This window comes from Hyaena hyaena, unplaced genomic scaffold (genome assembly GCF_003009895.1).
Source record: "Hyaena hyaena isolate Hyena2069 unplaced genomic scaffold, ASM300989v1 scaffold_836, whole genome shotgun sequence".
Taxonomy (NCBI): Eukaryota; Metazoa; Chordata; class Mammalia; order Carnivora; family Hyaenidae; genus Hyaena; species Hyaena hyaena.
Window position 1 is genome coordinate 467,836 of NW_024081464.1, and position 20,519 is coordinate 488,354.

Below are 20,519 nucleotides of genomic sequence, written 5' to 3' on the forward strand. Positions count from 1 at the left end.
CGACCCCGCGGTGGGGGGCCCACCCGCCTTTTGCCTTGCGCCGATCCAGCGCAGGAGGAGCGCGGCCGCGTGCAGACCGTGAAGAGCTCATCCGGCCGGCAGGACAAAACACGACGAAACAGATGGAGGGATTACTGACAAATAGCGTCTTGTCGCCCGCTGGGGTCTGCTGGGTTCTCACCGAAAGCGCACGCTTGGGCCAGAATCCCCTGCACCTAAGCCGCAGCGCCACGTTAGGACCCTTCTGTGTTCCAGCCTCACGTCCGCCTAGGGAGAGCTGAGGAAAAGGCCCGCCCCCATAAAAGCACCAATCCCGCTCGCCTGTCCCTTTCTCATTCTCCAATTAGTCCAGAGGTTGTGGTCGTCACGCCAGACTCATCCTACCGCCGATTGGTCTGCGTCTTCCTGGTGCGAGCGGTCCTAGCCAGTCAGAGACCGTCAGTCCACCCCGCGAGCCCACGGGAAGCGGCGCGAGAGCCAGAGACCCGTTGAGGTGGGCGGGATGTGGGCGTGGCACCCTGCACTGGGCCCGCCTACGCCCCGCCCCACCAGCCGCGCCACCCCGGCTTAATCCTTTGCTGTGTGCTGGCGGGTGTCCACCAGAGGTGTACAGGGAAGTGAGCACCGATCCCCGGGAGCCCGCCGCTACCATGGAGTTCGTGAAGTGCTTGGGGCGCCCGGAGGAGTTCTACAACCTATTGCGCTTCCAGATGGGAGGCCGGCGGAAGGTGATACCCAAGATGGACCAGGTGGGCCGAGCATCCCTGCCTCCTGGTTGGGGCGGGGCGGCTGCGCGCGGCGCCGGGGCCTGGGGCCTGGGGGACCGGGCACAAAATCCTGGGCTAGGGGCGCGCGAGCCGATGACAAACGCCTCAGGCACCTTCCTTCCCTCGGGGCGGCAGATCCTCGCCCCTTCTGGCGGCCCCACCCGCCCAGCCTAATTTTGCTTCCCAAACTCCAAATTGGGCCCAGGTGGCTGTGGTCCCTTTGGTAGGCCTCCTCTTCCGTCTCCAGCTCTCCCTCAGGTTGTCTTGATGTTTCTACGCTTTCAAGACATTGCTTGCCAGGTAGTTTTTCTTCACTTTTCCTTAAGTCCTTGAGCATTGATGTTATTTGTGCCTTAACTGGTGGTTGCAAAATTGAGATCCCGTAGGTAGAGTAGGTGGGAGAGGACCTGTGAGAGAATTTTGTGAATGTAAAAAGCCATGCAGATATTGTCACAATACCTGTTCTGGAATGAAACCTTGCTTATCATTCCAGTGTTCGGTTACATCACTTCTTGTATAAGGTTCCTTCCTGCAATCTGATCAATCCCTTATTCTTCAGTTTTTTAATAACACATCTTTACTCTTCCAAGTTCTTTTTACTTATCTGCCGACATTGTTGGTTGCTTGAAGGCCAGACTTGGTTTTATTTATTTATTTATATTTCATCTGCCTCATTCTTGTAGCCTTTGTTAAATGAATGCTTACACAGGTATTTATTCCAACAAGAAACTTAAGTGATCGCTCTTAAGTGATCGGTGAATGAATAGACACTTTCAGCCCAATTAGTGGGTTATATCAAAAGTTTTAAATTCTTTTCTCCAAGGGAAACATCACAGATACTGTTTTTTGCTTACACGCACTCTTAATGGGTGTCCTTTATTAAATAAACACTTTAAATTGCCCATCAGAAATTTATTTTTCTCTTTCATCACTCAGGATCCATCTCGTCCTTCGAGGTCTAGCTTCAGTCAGTGCCACCTCAATTGACCCTTCAGCAGACATTTTTAAACACCTGTTTCGTGCTAGCTGTTGTGGTAGGTGCACCATGGCAGGTACAGACAGACAAGTAAGACATACAGAGAGCTTACCATCTTCTCAGGTGAATAAGACATTATAAGACTTTCAGAGAAAATTTAGGAAAGCACCATAACAAGTTACCTCTGCAACTCCCTCAACCATTTTCTCTCATACTGTTTACCGTATGTCAGCCCCACATCTTGTGCGGTGGATATTTGTGTATTGGCTTATGATCCCCAAATCCCCTTCAGAGCTAAGATTCTGTATTTGATTCTGGATTTTGAAGCTATTTGGATATAGGAAATCTCCTTCGATGTACCTTTGGTGAATTAATGAATAAAAGGTGGGTGCAGTACCCTCAAGAAACCTCTAGCTTTTTAAACAAGATAAACTTAAGTAAATGTGGCAGAAGATAGTAAATGCCATAAAGACATTGACAGAAGAGAAAAATCACTTCTGGTTGGGATAGGGGAGTCCTCTTTTGAGATGCTTATAAGAAGTACAACTTTCCATTGCTCTTGTGCCTTGCTCAGTAGGTGTTTAATTAGAGATTCTTACTGAGAGTTTTCGGAGCTTTCCTGGAATTATATGCAAACATTTATATTACTGTACTTTTGTGTGTTTTGAGGGGAGAACAGTGTCCAATATTATACCCTTCTGAAGATCTGTGACCCCAAGGATAGTCACTGCTTTGCACACCAGTTTGTACAGTCTCCTGGGCACTACCTGTGACAAGTAGTTCACTGCCTCTGGAGACTTACTTGCCCACTTCATTCTCAGACATTTTTTCAATTTTAGGAAGTGCTACCTTATAGTACAGTGAGCGGAACTGTTTTCAGTCTTGTCTCTTCCTGGAGCCACGGTCTAACCCGTGTTTGTAATCCAGCACTTGACATATTTTAGGGGAACTCTCCTGTGCTTTCTAAGTTGGCATACTGATAGCCAGGCCAAATATTCTATGTTCTATGTTCTTCCTTTAGTTATTCGTTAAATGTTCTTCTTTCCAGATCATTTACCAGCCTGGTCTCTCTCTTTCTTTAAAGTCTAGCATCCAAAGCTGAACAGTCCTCTTTCGGTGTGGTCTGCTCATTTCAGAACTTTAAATTCCTTTTTTATGGATGTGGTATTTCTATGTAACATAGTTGAAGACTCCTTTCACTTTAAAAACTGTATTTTAATTATAAAATATTTCAAGCAAGTAGAAAAATACTGAAATAAGTAATGTTTTATTTATTTTTGAGAGGTGGTGGAGGGGCAGAGAGAGGGAGACACAGAATCTGAAGCGGGCTCTGTGCTGAGAGCAGAGAGCCCGATGTGGGGCTTGTGACCTGAGCTGAACTCTGATACTTAACCACCTGAGCCACCCAGGCGCCCCTATGCTAAAACTCTTTTTAAACCTAGCTCTTTACCTTTTAGATTAAGGGTGTCGTAATAACAGCGAACATTTATTGAGCTCTTACTGTGTGCCACGCACTATTTTATGCTCCTCCTTGCATCTGTTTTTAAAACCTTCCAGTCACCTTATGAGGAAGGTACTGTTATTTTTTCTGTTTTATAGATGAAGAACAGTGGCATAAAGAGGTGAATTAATTGCCTGAGGTCTAGTTATTCAGGGGTGGAGCCTGCCTTTCATCCTGGCTGTCTCACTGCAGAGCTCTTTCTTTTGACCCCACCATGCTGCTAATTGTTCAGGTGATGGGCCACAGAGACACATTAAACAGAGGATTGTCCAGATGCCGCTAAAATTGACCCACTTGGGTGTGATGGACACAAAGTGGAAAATGCCCACCCTGATATGTTCACAGTCTAGCGGAGAATAGGTGTACAAAAGTAAGATAGCCTAGGAAATGCCAAGTAATCTTGAGTACATTTTGAAATGTAAATTTTAGGAAATATTAGTGAAATTGGAAGTGTTTTACAGTGAAAAGTTTTCAGAAAACGGAGGAAAAGTACTTTGTAAGTATCAGATTTAGTTTAGTGGGGAAGATCTTCAGTCGAAAGGCTACCATGGGCCAGGTTACTCAGGCCTGAACATGCTGTGTATGGGATAAGGAAACCAACTTGGCTGAAATTGAAGAGTGTAAGCTAGAAGCATAAAGTTCATTAAGTGCATGTGGGAGTCCCAAGCCGAGCTGTAATCAGTAAAGCAGGTAGTGGGTAAGAGCAGAAGTATGACACAAGGAAAGCAACGTGTTTAAAACACAAATTCGACAAGTGAGCGGGATTGGGAAGAAATTATATTGTGAGTTAGAATAATCATATTAATAATGATCATAATTACCTAATAATAGCAATGGACCACATTTACTGTGTTCTTCTGTGTGCCAGGCACTGTACTGAGCTCTTCAAGTCTGTTATCTCAGTGTATTAGGTTAGCTTTCACCAAGTAACAGACCATTCCAAAACAGTGACTTAATTCTGGAGACTGGTTATTATACATCAGTGTGAATGTATTTAGCACCGCTGAACTGAACACTTAAAAATGGTTAAGGTGTGGGGCGCCTGGGTGGCTTAGTCGGTTAAGCGTCTGACTTTCGCTTGGGTCATGATCTCGCGGTTCGTGGGTTCGAGCCCCGCGTCGGGCTCTGTGCTGACTGCCAGCTCAGAGCCTGGAGCCTGTTTCAGTCTGTGACTCCCTCTCTCTCTGACCCTCCCCTGCTCACGCTTTCTCTCTCTCCTAGAAGTAAATAAAACATTTTTAAAAATTTAAAAAAAAATGGCTAAGGTGATAAACTTTATGTATATTTTGCTGCGAATTTACAAAAAAAACCTCAGTGACTTAAAATATCAACAACTTAAGTTCATAGTCATCTGGGAGAGCTCGGGAGTTCTACTTGTCCGGACCAGTTTGGTTGGTTGCTTCTGGGCTTTGCTCAGCTGGCCAGCTGGCTTATGGCTGGACGATCTGGCGGTTAGCAGGCTGTAGGCCGCAGTGTCAAGGGGAGACCGGGCCATGTGTGTCTCATCATCCAGCAGGCTAGCCCTTGGCTTCTGCATGGCCTCTGGAGTTTTCAAGCCTCTGTTGGAGTCACATTTCCTACTGTTTTATTGGCCAAAGATAGTCGCAAGGGAACCCAGCTTCAAGGATGTGGAGAAAACCCCATCCCCTGATGGAAAGAGCCATAAACTTCTGTGCCCCATTTGTAACTCATCATACTTAGTCAATCTTGACAGCAGCCCTAAAGTGATAAGTACAATTATTAATGCTATTTTACAGATTAGGAAACAGTGGCATAAAGCAATCAGGCAAGGTCAAGGTCATATGGCTTGCAAGAAGTGGTTCCAGGATGCCAACTCAGGCTAGTCTGAAAACCTGCATGCTTCTAGTTTGCTCTCGATGAAGAGCTTAGGTCTGACGGGCCTCAGATAGCAGATCAGATCCCACCACTGTCACCCGTGCTCCTGGAACGTCCCAGACACTCTATAATCCCTATTTCCTTTCTTCCCTTCCCTTCCCAATCTGGGGTATAGGGGCTTCCTTCCTTTCCTGCCTTCCCTTCTTCCTCCCTCCCCCCGCCCCTTCCTCCCCAAATATGTGACCACCAATTGCATGTCAGATATTGTTTTAGGTGCTAGAGATACAACAGCAAACAAGATAGGTGAAGACCTTGCTTTTATGAGCCGAGGAAGAGAGAGAGAATGATAAAAAGCAAACGCAGTTCACCCTTGAACTACATGAGTTTGAACTGCGCAGATTTACTTATATATGGATTTTTTCTATAAATGCAGTACAGTACTATAAATATATTTTCTCTGCCTTATTTCCTTTTTTGTTTTTAAGTTGTTTATTTTTGAGAGAGAGAGAGAGAGAGAGAGATAGCGCTAGTAGGGTAGGTGCAGAGACAGGGACAGGATCCGAAGCAGGCCCTGCGCTGATAACAGAGTTCAGTGCGGGGCTCGAAACCACAAACTGAGATCATGACCTGAGCCAAAGTCAGATGCTTAAGCAACTGAGCCACCCAGGCCCCCCTCTTATGATTTTCTTAATAACATTTTCTTTTCTCAAACCTATTGTAAAAATATAGTATATAACATTTAATATTAACTATTTGTTAATTGACTGTTGCTATTGGTAAGGCTTTCAGTCAACAGTAGGTTAATAGTAGTTAAGGTGTTGGGGAATCAAAAGTTATATGCAGATTTTCTATGTGGGGGTTAGCATATTGTTCAAGAGTCCACTGTATGTAAGATTTCAGGTGGAGATAATGCTACAGAGAAGAATAATAGCAGTGCAAGGGATCTGAGTGTCTAAAGTCAGGGGACACAATTTATAAGGTTATGATTTGAGTCCAGAAACTTGACTTGTCTCATTTTCTTTTCTATAAAATAAGACTATTGGAGAAAAGAGTAGCCTTGGTTACTCCTAGAGAGAGAAATGGTGAGAGGGTAGGAGAAAGACCTTACACACTATAATCTCTTTTTTTTTTTTTTTAAGTGAGACTCTTCTAGCTCCAAGATTTGATGAATAATACAGTACAATATTATTTGTTGCCTGCAGCTTTTCTGAGTCCTTTTTAAGCCCAAAGAGCCATTAGAAAAGAAAATAGTTAAACAGAGGAGCGTACAGTTTCCTTCGCTTAACATGATCTTAGTTTCCCTCATTTAAACTGGGGGGAAATGTACACTTAGTAGATATTGAGGGCTGACTATTTCTGTCACAAAAGGATTTGGCTGTAGGATTTGGGGTTCAGTAAACTTGATTTATACTGAATTTTTAGGAGTGTATCAGTAAATAGGGGCTTACTGTCACCCGCAAGTTGTATGACCTCACTCAGAGGGGCACATAATGGAAAACGCAGATGTTTCATAATGATGCATTTCTGGCTTCTGTCAAGTCAAAATCCTGACTCTTAGCTGAATAACTTTTGGTAACTTAAGCTCCAGGCAGCAGTTTTTTCATCTGTAAAGTAGAAATATTGATCAGAGGCCCATTACCCACAATTTACCAACTGGCAAATGATCTGAAAATGAGGAATTTTTTCATAAATGTGGCTCAAAGTCATTTGGCAGCAAACCTGCCCTGAATCAAAATGATCCTGGCTTAGTATATTCACATTGTTGGGCAGGAGAAATATTAACACTTAATTATGGGATGTTACTCCCTAACAACTGGGGCTGTATATGCATCTTATTACCTGCTTTCTACAACACTAAAAATTCTGAATTCTGCCACACATCTGGCCATGAAGATTGAATGTAGGTGGGTCTGTAATATCTTCCTTAGAGCATTTTATAAGGGTAAAAAGCAATGTCTGTATTGTGCTTGGCATGTAGTATCTGCGCAATAGATGGTAGCTGTTAACCTTGTTGTTACATAAATTTGGCTCTGTTTGTGGGGTTTCTCCCTATTCTGAGCAATCTGTGTTAAAGTCTTAAGGAAAGCTGTCAGAAGGGTTGGTAGCTTGTGGAACACGCCTGAGGCTGGAGCCCCAGTCCTGGAAGTTTAGTCTTGCCCTTCTGGCCACGGCACGCTCTTCCTCTAAATGCCCTTCATCCCTGTTTTCTCTTACTTGAGAGTTCTCTGGGGTGCACTTCAGCTCAAACAGCAATGGAGAGCGTCAGGAGGCTCTAGGGACAGGCAGCAGTCCCTAGACTTTTTTTCCACCCTCCCCTGCCTGCCAACTCATGTGAGTCAAGCAGTGGAAATTTTTATAGTGCGTAGAGTTTTTTTCCAGCATTTAATATCTTCCTATATCTTCTTGATAATCTGATGGATTTACTGTTCAGAGCGAAGAACGGAAACAAATAGGTGACTGGGAAAAGAATGATGAGGGAAGGAGATAGGGAAGGGATTTATTGACTTTGCTCCTTTAAAGAGCAGAGGAGGTGTTGGTAGGAGGGGTAGTGTTCTTTAAGGTTGTGGCTCTTCAAAACCTGTCCAGCTTTTTAGTGGAACTCATGGCTAAAGAAATCAGCCCTCAAAGCCTTTAGGTATAGCTGAGGATTAAAACATTTGGCAGCACAGAGAAAGGCATTATTGTGGCCTGGTAACAACAGTTTATGTGAAGAGCTTGCCATGGAGCTCAGTAATAGCTGTTGTTCTGTTTTCTTTTGTTTTGTTGTGAAGCCTTGCCTCTCCATACTTGAGAGGGAAGGAGTTGGTGAATGGTTTTTAAATACTCTTAAGTGTATTCATTTATTCATCAAACCTTCACTGAGTATTTTTATATGCCAGACCCTGCACTAAATGATTTTGCTAATATATGGTGCTCAGTAAGTATTAATTTTTATTAAGAATTTAAAACATTTTTAATGTAATTTATTGTCATATCGGCTTACATACAACACCCAGTTCTCACCCCAACAGAAAAATGTTTAATGTTTATTTTTGAGAGAGAGAGAGAAACAGACAGAGAATGAGCAGGGGAGGGGCAGAGAGAGGAAGACACAGAAATCAAAGCAGACTTCAGGCTCTGAGCTGTCAGTACAGAGCCCCACGTGGAGGTCAAATCCACAAACTGCAAGATCACGACCTGAGCCGAAGGCAAAGACCTAACTAATTGAGCTACTCAGGTGCCCCTTTACTAATAATTTTTTTAATTGAACGTGGCAATGAAATGAAATTCTCACGACATTGTGGTTTTTTTCAAGGATTACTCTCTTGACAGTATGATATGCATCCATGATAGGGAATTTAGGAAATACACACATATAAAAAGAACATGGGTTCACTGAGGTTCATGGTTCACTGTTAACATTCCAAAGTGGTATATCAACCTGGTGATAGGCCATATGTATATTTTTAACCACTGTCCTGTTTGATATTTCAAATGTTTTCCTTCTCTTACAAAGACAGTGAGGAGATTGGGGTTGGGAGGACAGTATATGGGAACTCTGTACTTTCTACTCAATTCTCTTGTGAATGTAAAACAGCTCTAAAATCAAAGTCTCTGTAACACACTCAGCAATTCTTTCAGATATGCTTGCATTGAAAATAGGGCTTTTTTTCCCTGGAAAAACAATTCTCATTTTCCTTACGGAAGAGTAAAGTTCAGGAAGCAGCTCATTACAGCTCACTAATTTGAAAAAGAAAGAGGGTTAGAAATATTAAAAGTAATCGCTAGCTTTCCAGAGGTTAGCAGACTTCAACAGGTGTTCAAGAAACGCCAGAAGTGGACAGTAAAGTGGTAGAAACAGGTTTTATTCAGAAAAGCTTTAGGGGCAAAGAGACCCCAGTGTAGACTTGGGCTCAGTTTCTAATATAATAAGGAAAAGTGGGGATTTCCAGCCAACAATAGAGTGGAGGGGTCAGTGGATGGAAAGTGACTGAGATGAAACATCTGGAGTGAGGGGCATTCTAGCCAAACGACCTAACCTAACAGGATTCTTGCTGGAGGCAGGCCAGGGCGATGGGATGATGGGAGATGAGGAACCCTGCAGGACGGTCTAGGTGGTCAGTAGCAGGATTCTCGCTAAAATTGGCCGTTGCGGGGAGAGGCGCAGAAGTGCAAAGATGGAAGGATCAGAGAGTCCGACGAAAGTTTGGTCAAGGAGAGGTTCTGACATCTGGAGGAAGAGCCAACTTGTCAGAGTGGACTGGGTTCTGCCAGCCGCCAGTGTGTTCAGGGCACTAGGGGAAGACTGGGAGGAAGGTGGAGGTGGTGGAGGGGTCTCGAGCCTTGGCCTGCGGGGGCGGGGCTGACCTCCGGAGGGCGGTGGCCCCCAACTGGGTGGGCGGGGCGGGCGGAGGCCCCGAGGCTGGGCCAGGCGCTGGGCCAGGCGCTGGGCCAGATGCGTCTAGGCGGCGGGCCGGGTGGAGGGACAGCCCGCCCCGCCCCTCGGGGCCGCGCCTCCCAGATCGGCTGGAGTCTATGGAGGAAAACCTCTGCGCCGGCCCTGCGTTTTCCATGGCTGCAGCCGCCTGCGGCACCAAGGCCATGTCCCTGTTCAAGCGGACCTTGGTGCTGAGCCCCGCCGCGGCGCCCCGGGGTACGGGCGCGGGCTCCCCGCCGCGCGGCTGCCCCTTGCCTCCCGCCGCCTGGCCCTCCAAGGACTGGCCACGCGGAGAGGGTGCCTGCAGCCGGCTGCGTAGCCCGCCAGCGGCCAGCCTCCTGCCCCATTCCCACTCCTGCTCCTCCTCGGCGTCCCCCACCACCACCGTGTGTCTCCTCTGCCCGCAGGACTCGCTCAGCAGCAGCTTGAAAACTTGCTACAAGTATCTCAATCAGACTAGTCGCAGTTTCGCAGCTGTCATCGAGGCGCTGGATGGGGAAATGCGGTGAGTGGCCAGACAGCTCCTTTTTTCACTTGGGGAAAGAAGGCTTTTCCAGCGGACTTTGAGCCATTTGAAGCTACTTTCTGCCAGCCCCTGGCGTTGCAGTCTCCGCTTGTGGCTCAGCTAGAACGTGCCCCACTCGTGCCCCACTCGTGCCCCACCTGAGTGAAGGCAATGGTCTGTTTGGAACACCCCTGTATTTACTTTAGAATGCCCTTCCAGGCAGTTCGCCATCTAATAGTTTCCCTGTGGGCCCAGCTTCAGGGAAGCGGGGAGGAAGGGGGGGGGAGTAGATGGTGGTGTTTATTAACTTTTTTTAGTCCTGGCAGCTGAACCTGTCTCTGTAGGTCATGCATTTTTTTTTTCTTGGCTTCACTTAGGCTGCTTTGCAATTCTAGTATATGGGGCTAATTCTTCCCAAGTTGCTGCTGTGCAGACTGCATATGGAACCTAGACCAATTGCCTTTGTGTATGATTGTATTTATACTGAGAAGTTAGAGCAGCTTTTAAAGGCTTTCTTATCTGCAACATATTAGTTCCATGTAAACACTTGATCTGTTGATCTTTGTATGGTTGTTCAACAGTAGTTAAATGTAACTCGTTCTGGGAGTAGTTGTGACATCCAGCTGCTAGGTTTTTTATTTCGTGTTTTATAAATAAACCACTAAAGTCCATTGCTCCCATCTAAGAAAAGAAAGCTGAGATGTGTCCTTAAGTACGGAAGGCTTTGGCTCTCCTTTCAGAGTTCTTTAGAGGTAAGGCTATAGCCGGTTTGCATTAGTGACATGTTATTTTAAAATACTTGTCTTTGGATGTTTGTCTTTTATATTAATAGTTCTTCCATTTTTACAGCCATGCGGTATGCATATTTTATCTGGTCCTCCGAGCTCTGGACACCCTTGAAGATGACATGACCATCAGTGTAGAGAAGAAGGTCCCACTGTTACACAACTTCCACTCTTACCTTTATGAGCCAGACTGGCGGTACATGGAGAGCAAGGAGAAGGATCGACAAGTGCTAGAGGACTTCCCAACGGTAGCAGAATTACATATCTCTTCTGTGTATGGCTGTGTTGATAATTGATGACTTAGTTGTCGGCTAGCCCCCTTACCAGGAGAGAGCAGTGAAATAAGCAGTCTGACGACAGTGTCATGTACTGTGATGGGTAAGAACTCTGGTAGCTGAGACTCTGAAGCCAAACTGCCTGGGTTGGAATCCTACCTCTTCCACTTATTAACCACTGCTTAGTGATGTGGAGGCCTGTCTAAGCCTCCATTTCTTCATCTATAGAGATAATAATAATACCTACCTCACGTGAGATTTCTAAGAGGTAATCCAGGTTAGAATGGTGTTAGTTTCTGTTATTATTACCAGTATGTTGCTTGCAAGTCCCGTGTTTCTTTCTTCAGAAAGATACATTCCGAACCTAGTGTGTTAAGAGATGGCTTCTCAGGCTCGCTCACAAACCTGTTGCCGTGTAATACAGCCTAAGTATAGAGTGCTGCCTGCTGGCTTCTGGTACCCTTGACCGGGTAGTATGGATATGTTGTTCTTGATGGTTAGCCGCTACAGGGTAGGGAGCAGGCTCTTAGCAGCTGGGGTGAGGACAGACAAGCATGACGATGGCCTGCCACTTACGGCCTTTCTCTGTGCCTTGGTTTCCTCATTTGTAAAGTTAAGAGCTCTCAGGATTGCTAAGTTCATATGTGTAAAGTACTTGGGGGCACCTGGATGGCTCAGTTGACTGAGTGTCCAGCTCTTGGTTTCAGCTTAGGTCATGATCCCAGGGTCATGAGATGGAGCCCAGCATTGGGCTCCACGCTGGGGGTGGAGCCTGCTTGAGATTCTCTCCGTCTCTGTCTCTCTGTCTCTCCCTCTGCCCCTCTCTCCCACTCACACTCCTTCTCTAAAATAAAATAAATAAATGAAAATGAAGTACTTAGAAGATTGCTTGCTGCCTACTAAGTATTCGATAAATAGTAGGTGTTTAGTCCATTCTGTTGGAGTAAAGTGGCTTACAATTAAACTCTTGAGTTTTAGACAATTGGCAAGTTTATGTTACACATGTAATTAGGTCTTACTTTCCTGGAATTTGAATGTCTTATCACACAAATAAGTGCTTCTTTCTTACCTTATAAATAAAGGTTTGATTTAGCAAAGTCTCATGTTCTCTAATAGCCCAAAGAAGCCCTGAACCTGGGGCTAGAATTGCTAGAATCTGGGGCGAAGGATAGTCCTCACGTGGCTGTTGCTGTTGAAACAGGTCTGTATTCCTGAGTGGGGAGGCAAGGAATCCACCCATTACAGAAGAATGTTTGGGATACTCCTTCCTTGAGTGAGCAAGGGCTATTTGAGATTACTGAGAGTGTGCTTCACTGACAAAGACAAAAATAAAATACAGTACGATTCAAACCAAAAGTAAAAGTCTGTGAGGAATTACTAGGTGGAGCTGATAGAGTGCAGTACTACAATACAAGAGAGGAAAAAGAGCCCGCGAAGCATCATTAGGTGAGGAATTAGAGCTCTGTCCCAGAGAAGGGGCCATTGGTTTAGCTCTCCCAGGATACCTCTCACATGAGCAGAGGTTGGGTTTTCTCTGACTGGAAATCCACAGCCATTCACTGAGGAACTTGTGACACTGCTAATGTAGAGAAAGTGCTGCAGACAGAGTCCCAGAGCCTTTATTTATTTATTTATCTGTTTATTTAAATATTTATTTTTGAGAGAGAGAGGGAGACAAAGTGCAAGCAGGGGAGGGACAGAGAGAGAGAGAGAGAGAGAGAGAGAGAGAGAGAGACATGGAATCAGAAGCAGTCTCCAGGCTCTAAACTGTCAGCACAGAGTCTGATGTGGGACCCGAACCCGTGAACTCAAAAATCATGACCTGAGCTGAAGTCGGATGCTTAACCAACTGAGCCACCCAGGCACCATGGTCCCAGAGCCTTTATAATTGATGTGTATTCTCACTTTAAAAAGTTATATTCTAGCTAGAGCCTCCGAAACCAAAAAAACCTTCCAAACTACTTTCGACTTGAGTAGATTCATAACAAATCATTTCTAGTCATGGGACAAATGTCATAGGTATTTTAAAAATCAAGGTGGCCCTATCCACTCAGCAGAAATGGATATGAAAATGTGTGAATGCTAGAGTAATTTGTGGGGGAGAGCTGGTAAATGTTTAGATAATATTTCCAATATGCTTAGAAAACCGAAATCTTCTTCATAAATACTGCATTGCAACGAAAAAAACGACAGTTCAAGAAAATTTCAGCATAGGGGCACCTGAGTGGCTGTGCTGACAGCTAGCTCAGAGCCTGGAGCCTGTCTTTGGATTCTGTGTCTCCCTCTCTCTCTGACCCTCCCCTGCTCACGCTGTCTCTCTCTCTCTCTCTCTCTCTCTCTCAGAAATAAATAAAACATTAAAAATTTTTTAAAAAAGAAAACACTGATTTAAAAAAAAAAAAGAAAATTTCAGCATAAAATCTATCTTTTCCTGTGTTGGGGAAAAGGTGAGGGCTGACACACACTACTGTCCTGAAACAGAGACTAGCCCTGGAAGAGTAGATTGAAACAGAGTACAGGCCAGGTGTCACTATTTTCCCAGTGTTAACCCTTTATATCCTTATGACTGTGAAGTCTATGGAGCTAGGTGTTTTGTGAAAGTGTAACTTTGTTTTGTTTACTTTTTTTTTAAGTATATTTATTTTGAGAGCGCGAGAGTGAAGTAGGGGAGGGGCAGAGAAAGAGGGAGAGAGAGAGTCCCAAGAAGGCTCTGTGCTGACAGCACAGAGCTCAATGAGGGACTCAAACTCATGAACCACGAGATCATGATCTGAGCCAAAACCAAGAGTCAGGCACTTGACCGACTGAGCCACCCTTTGAACTGGAGGTCCTTTCAGCCTATCATTCAACTGAGATAGAAATGTATGGAAATTCACAGTGCCTTACTTTCTTAGGGAAAGGTTTGTACACATGCTGATCTGTCCCACCACCTCCTTGAGATATGATGCACAATTTGAAAGGTCAAGCAGTCTGGTTAGGTGGACAGTCAGCTTTGGGCGAGGCCTAAGGCAGAACAGATAACTTGGCCTCACTCACACAGTACTGCTCTTAGACAAGGCACACAGCCATTTCTTTTATTATGTTTTATTACATACTTTTGAGAGAGAAGAGGGTGTGGGGGAGGGGCAGAGAAAGAGGGAGACAGAGGATCTGAAGCAGGCTCTGAGCTGATAGAGAGCTGGATGCGGGGCTCAAACTCACAAACTGTGACGTCATGACCTGAACCAAAGTCGGACGCTTAACAGACTGAGCCACCCAAGTGCCAAGGGCCCTACTCTGAGGCAAAAAGACCGCTTCTCACTCTCAAAGGGGTGGGGGGTTCCGAGGGCCATGGGAGTGTGCCTGCCCAGAACTGATGCAGCTCCCCTTCTAGACTATGCTCTGCGTGTTTGGAATTCCCTGAGCCACCGCACCCCTAGGCCTCCTGGTGCTGGACAGAGTGCGCGCAGGCTGGGAGCTGGGGTCAGTGGCCTGCCCTGCTGCATTTCGGAACCAGGTCCTGAGGGAATTTTAAATTCACCCTCGAGTCCTTCAGGCTGTTGTGGAGGCACCTCTGTCCAGGCAGGAGAACAGAGCATCCTATTTTTCACAGGTTCCTAGTTTAACAAATGACTGATCATTTTAAGATCATTTTAATCCCACAGATTTTAGGCAAAAGCCGAGACAGAGAGTTCTAAGTGACCCCTTCCTCAATGTGTGTGCCTTGAGATTGAACCTGGTATTTTATGCTTTAGTAGTTGTTACTTGGTATCTTTTAAAGTCAGGCCTTCTAGAACTCTCATTGTATATTATGGATGAGATTAGAGCACATCTTTTTTTCCTGGTACTACTAGAAATTAGTCTTCGTGATAACAGAGTATTTTTAAATGATAATAGCAATAATAATATATACTTATTGAGCTGTGAATTAGTTACAAAGTATATTTCATTATTGATTTACTATTTATGATTTTATGTTAATGTAGTTTTAATATTTAATCACTGGATATTTTGCTGCCCTTTTGTTTTTATTTTTTATTATATTTTTTAATGTTTATTTTATTTTTGAGAGGGAGAGAGAGAGAAAATGCAAGCAGGGGAGGGGCAGAGAGAGGGAGACAGAGGATGTGAAGCAGGCTCTGTGCTTACAGTAGAGAGCCCAGTGTGGGGCTCGAACTCAATGAGGCGTGAGGTCCTGACCTGAGCTGAAGTCAGATGCTTAACTGACTGAGCCACCCAAACGCCCCCTTTACTGCCTTTTTAAAAATTGATTAAAAACAGGACTTTGCAAATAAGTGAAGGTAAAATCACCCAGTGCTTTGATCATGCCATCCTGAAATTTATAGGGAGTTTCTAGTATAGGTTAATAGAAGTCTCATGCTACCCTTGACCCCTACTTGGTGTTTGGCCTTCCTCCGTTATACTAGTAGATTCACCATGATATCCTTCCTTTATGTGCTTGAATCACCAGATAGTGACTCAGTCCTAGAAATCTGTAGTTGTGAAACAGTTACCTGGAGTGATAGTAAAAAGTCCTCATGGCTCAGGGCACTGGGATGGCTTAGTCGGTTGACCGTCTGAATTCCCCTAAGGTCATGATCTCCTAGTTCATGAGTTCAAGCCCCGCGTGGAACTCTGTGCTGACAGCACAGAGCCAGCTTCAAATCCTCTTACCTCCTCTCTTCACCCCTCCCCTGCTTGTGCCACCCCAGAAATGAATAAATATTTAAATAAAAATGTCCTTGTGGCTCATTTCACTCAGCAGAGCTTGCTGGTGCTCCTAGAGAGTATGTGAAAGAGGGTGCCAAGCACGGAGGAGCCCTCAGTGCTTTCCCTCCCTCAGGTGTCTGGGAAAACGTCGGGCTCTTCACTGTCACCTTTTTTTTTTCTAATGTTTATTTATTTTTGAGAGAGAGAGAGAGAGAGACAGTGCATGAGCAGGGAAGGGACAGAGAGAGAGGCAGACACAGAATATGAAATGGGCTCCAGGCTCTGAGTTGTCAGCACAAAACCCGACACGGGGCTTGAACTCAAACAGTGAGATCATGACCCGAGCCAAAGTCGGACCCTTAACCCACTGAGCCACCCGTGCGCCTTCCTAGATATTTTTGTTTTCATGTTTTGAATTCTATAATTAGATAATAATAAATCCCAAAAAGTTGAAGGGGATGGTTCACATTCAGCAGTGAAGTGTGTATTTTGATGTGCTTGATTTTAAGAATCTGAGCCACTCCTCCCCCACCTCATTGGCCTTTGGTCTCATAAACAGAATGACCGAGTCAAGGATCTGTTGACAGAATGGGGTCCAGGGAGATTCAGGGATTCAAATGCCCTTTGATAGAGTTGCTCATTTGTTTCAATCCACAATAGAATGATTTTTTGGCTTTGTCTTGGAGCAGCTATTCTGGAAAGAACAGTGTTCTCAAAAGATTGGATTGATTTTATGGACTTTTGGGAGTTTTTTTTTCCTTTTTAATGTTTATTTACTTTTGAGAGAGAGATAGAAAGAGCATCTGAGAGTGGGAGGGGTGCAGAGAAGCAGGGAGGCAGACAATCCAGTGTGGGCTCTGCTCTGTCAGCAGGGGAGCCTGATGCAGGGCTTGAACTCACAAACCCAGGGATCATGACCTGAGCTCAATGACTGAACCATTCAGGCGCCCCCGACTTACAGGAGTTTACCAGTTTATGTTGTTCAGAGTAATGCTAAGGTGTCTTAGGCTTCCGAATCCCTTCCGTGCTGTGCAGCCAGCTTGTTTTCCCTCAGGTCTTTACATATAGGTGTTTCTTGAGCACGTTTTCTAACCTTTCTGCAAACATGGACCAAGAAATTCTCACACTTTTGATGCTTAATAAAGTCTACTGTTTTCAGTATTGTGTGTTGACTCTTAATAGTTTGTAGCATTTTATAAAGAAGTTTCATGATGTTTTCCATATTGCGTTTTGATCATCTAGAAATACTTCTTTGAACTTAAATAGGACATTTGTATAATAGCAGTGAATTTTAAAAATATCAGTATGATTTCTACATTAAAGTTTGGGCTTATGGAAAAAGAATGTTGGGTAGCATGCCTCAGGTTGAGCTAAATTGAGTTGTTTGAGGAATTAAAATGTATAGCCTTCTAGAGGGGAGACACTATAACTTCATGATAGAAACTAGGAATTGATGACAGAGAATAGCTGGCTGATCTTAGTAAACTGTACAGGGGCATGAGTTTCTAGTCCTTTCCAAGGCTGTGCATCCCCAGTGCCTAGAACAATGCTTGTTATGGAGGAAGTGCTTGATACATGTTTGCAGGAAAGAGTCCCCTATCCCATGAGGTTTGTCTAAAATGGGGCATTCTTCCTAAAGTTCTTATGTTTATGCCTACTCTGTATTGAAGCATCTTATTTATTATATGTTGGGAAGATGAGTGTATTGTAAGATTTTGAATTTTCTTTTGAGTGTAGAAACCTTAGCATTTTAGACCCTTCTATTTTATTTTTATTTTATTTTATTATTATTTTTTTAATTTTTAGTGTGTGTTTATTTTTGAGAGACAGAGACAGCATGAGCAGGGGAGGGACAGAGAGAGAGGGAGACACAGAATCTGAAGTAGGCTCCAGGCTCTGAGCTGTCACCTCATGGGCTCAAACCCATAGACTGTGAGATCATGACCTGAGCTGAAGTTGGATACTTAACCGACTGAGCCAACTAGGTGACCCTAGACCCTTCTATTTTAATAATTATAAAATTTCTGAGTTTATTATTCAGTATGTAGAAAACTAGCATAACCTCGATGTTGGGCTTATAGATGAATCATTTGGAAGCCTTAATGAGTTTCACTCTTGCTTTGTTTTACAATCTATAGGTACCATGTTGGTTCCCAATGTGTATACATGTTTAATATTTTCTGGGTTTTTTTGTGTGATTTCTATTTCAGATCTCCCTCGAGTTTAGAAATCTGGCTGAGAAATATCAAACAGTGATTGCTGAGATTTGCCGGAAAATGGGATTTGGGATGGCGGAGTTTTTGGTTAAACAAGTGACGTCCGAACAGGAGTGGGACAAGGTTAGTGGTTACAAAGTGGTGTTGGTGTGTGGTACGTGAGACAGAGCCGAGGGCGCTCACTGTGCGCTTCCGAATGAGGGATAGAGTTGTCGACCCGTTCCAAGGTTTCTGCTTTTACCCATTCCAAGGTTCCAAGGTTTTTTTTAGTTTGAATAGCTCATCATAAACACTTAATATAGGAGCTTATCCTTGAATACCCAAACTAATCCATGCCCTGGGGGATGTTTATCATTAAGTTAGGCCAAAGTAGATAGAACTTGTCCCAGGGGTAAAGACGTTAAGCTTCTAAAAGTGTTTCTGACTCGCTGTGATATTTTATTTTATTTTATTTTATTTTGACTTATTTATTAAAAAAAATTTTTTTAATGTCTGTTTATCATTGAGAGACAGAGAGAGACAGAGCATGATCATGGAAAGGGTGTGAGGGGGGAGACACAGAATCCAAAGCAGGCTCTTGGCCCTGACCTGTTAGCACAGAGCCTGACTTAGGGCTTGAACTCACAAACTGTGAGATCATGACCTGAGCTGAAGTCAGATGCTCAACAGACTGAACCACCCAGGCGCCCCACGCTGTGATATTTTAGATAAATAGCCAAATTACTTCATGTAATATAAACATATTAGTGGTTTTCAAATCTTAAAAATATGTTTTTTGTATTTTCTTTTTTTCCATTTCTGAGTACATGTGTATGTGTACACAATGTAGTATCTGAATCATTTCTCCAGTTCCACTTAACACAAGATTACATTTATTTATTGTTTGTTTTGAGAGAGAGCATGAACAAGAGAGGGGCAAGGGAGAGAATCCCAAGCAGGCTCTGCGCTGATACCTGGAGGCTCGATCTTCTGAATTGTGGGGCTCAATCTCACGAACTGTGAGATCATGACCTGAGCCAAAATCAAGAGTCAGATGCTTCGCCGACTGAGTCACCCAAGTGCCTCTACACAAAATTACTTTTAAACTTGGTGCCAGCTCGACCCCATTTGTTTGGGAGAAGTAGGCATCACTTGAACTGGTACTAACTTTGGATCTTGGGTGTGTTGTGCTGAGGAGTGAGCACCTCTCCAATACCTTACCTTTTTCTCTCCCGTCATCTGCTTACAGAATTAACACAGTATGAGATGTTCCAAGTGTCTTGACCTCCCCCAATTCCTCTGGCGGTTATAAATGGTATCTGTGGGGATTAGCAGTGGGAGACCCCAGTGGATGAGGTTGTCTTCCTAAGGAGACAGGGTAGCTGGAAAGGGCTATGAGAGCAGATGACGTGGCAGATAAAGTTATAATGGCTTTTATTTGGCCTGAGTTTATTCCTGAGCAGCAGCTGAGTAGGATATTGGCCAGGGTAGGAGTAGGAGGCAGGGAAGGAGTGTTTATCTAGACCAAGTGACCTAATTGACTCTGGTGACTAAAGTAAATATCAGAATACTGGATAGAAGGAAGAAGTCTTGCCCATTTTCCATAGGCCTGGTGGTTGTGAGCCGCCTTCATCACCTCATTGGAGGCAAAGACATTTTAATCATCTGAATTGGGTATGTATGTATTTTGTATCTTTAATGGTATTTAGCTTAGGATCTCAGATGAGATACTCCTGCATACATATGCATTGGGTGAATGTAGGTCCAAAGTCTGGCATCCTAATCCTTCAGTCGTCAAAACTGCTGGCTTATGTTCTCCAGATGACCATGAGTGTGACTGGTGCTGGGGTAGCAATTGATCAATTTAAAGTTAAAGCTGAAACTCCTCCTGGCCAAAAATCATCACTGGTTAGTTGCGTGGTGACTTCCTTTTCTGCCCTGCAGATTCACACAAGGAACCTAATGATAGCTCGTTAAGTGCAAGTTCTGATTAGGTCACTACTTTTAATGATTCCCCCCTCTCCCTTCAGCTGTGGAGGAAGAGGACTACCTCTATTCTAGGAATATTATTTCTATCCAATGAACTGTTACCTTAAAGTATACTTTTCCTTGGACATCCCTATGCATGTACTAATGTTCTTTAATTTCCAGTAATTCTTTGGAAATTTCTTGGAGTTTCCCACAGCTCATTTCTGTCTAATTGTAGCATATCTTTACTCTTTATCCACATTCTTCCTTTCCTAGACCATATTTCAAGTGCATTTGTCTTGCTGTTTCATTGTGCTCCTTGGTTTGTCTCTGGCTTTGTGTTTCTTTCAACCCAAGACCCTCCTCTTTGGTCTTTCCCTAACTTTTACCCTTCCTAATTCCCTCCTCAGAGTGTGCCTCCCTTCTTTAACTGCCCTCCACTTCCTAAATTGTCTAATGGCCATTCATTTCATAAGAGTATTGCATTAAGTTTCTTGCAGTACTCTTTTCAGGAGAAGATAGCTTTAACAAGCCACTTTTATGGAAAAAATTCTTTGACAATTAAGAATGATGTTTACCAAGATCTCTTTGGAGGAGAGGCAGTT

The 20,519-nt window shown here is 44.1% G+C and overlaps 1 protein-coding gene across 2 annotated transcripts in view; it reads left to right on the forward strand.

The window, feature by feature from the left end:
• The first annotated feature begins 499 nt into the window (after nucleotides 1–499).
• Nucleotides 500–20,519, forward strand: part of FDFT1 (farnesyl-diphosphate farnesyltransferase 1) — a 39,890-nt gene continuing 19,870 nt past the window's right edge. The window contains exons 1-4 of one of the 2 annotated variants that reach the window (XM_039219726.1): nucleotides 500–749; nucleotides 9,905–10,002; nucleotides 10,852–11,035; nucleotides 17,962–18,090. In XM_039219726.1, coding sequence (XP_039075657.1) covers nucleotides 651–749; nucleotides 9,905–10,002; nucleotides 10,852–11,035; nucleotides 17,962–18,090 — 510 coding nt within the window. In that variant the 5' untranslated portion in view covers nucleotides 500–650. Of the gene's footprint in view, nucleotides 750–9,631; nucleotides 10,003–10,851; nucleotides 11,036–17,961; nucleotides 18,091–20,519 lie in introns of those variants that run through there. The other variant, XM_039219724.1, reaches the window with a different exon arrangement.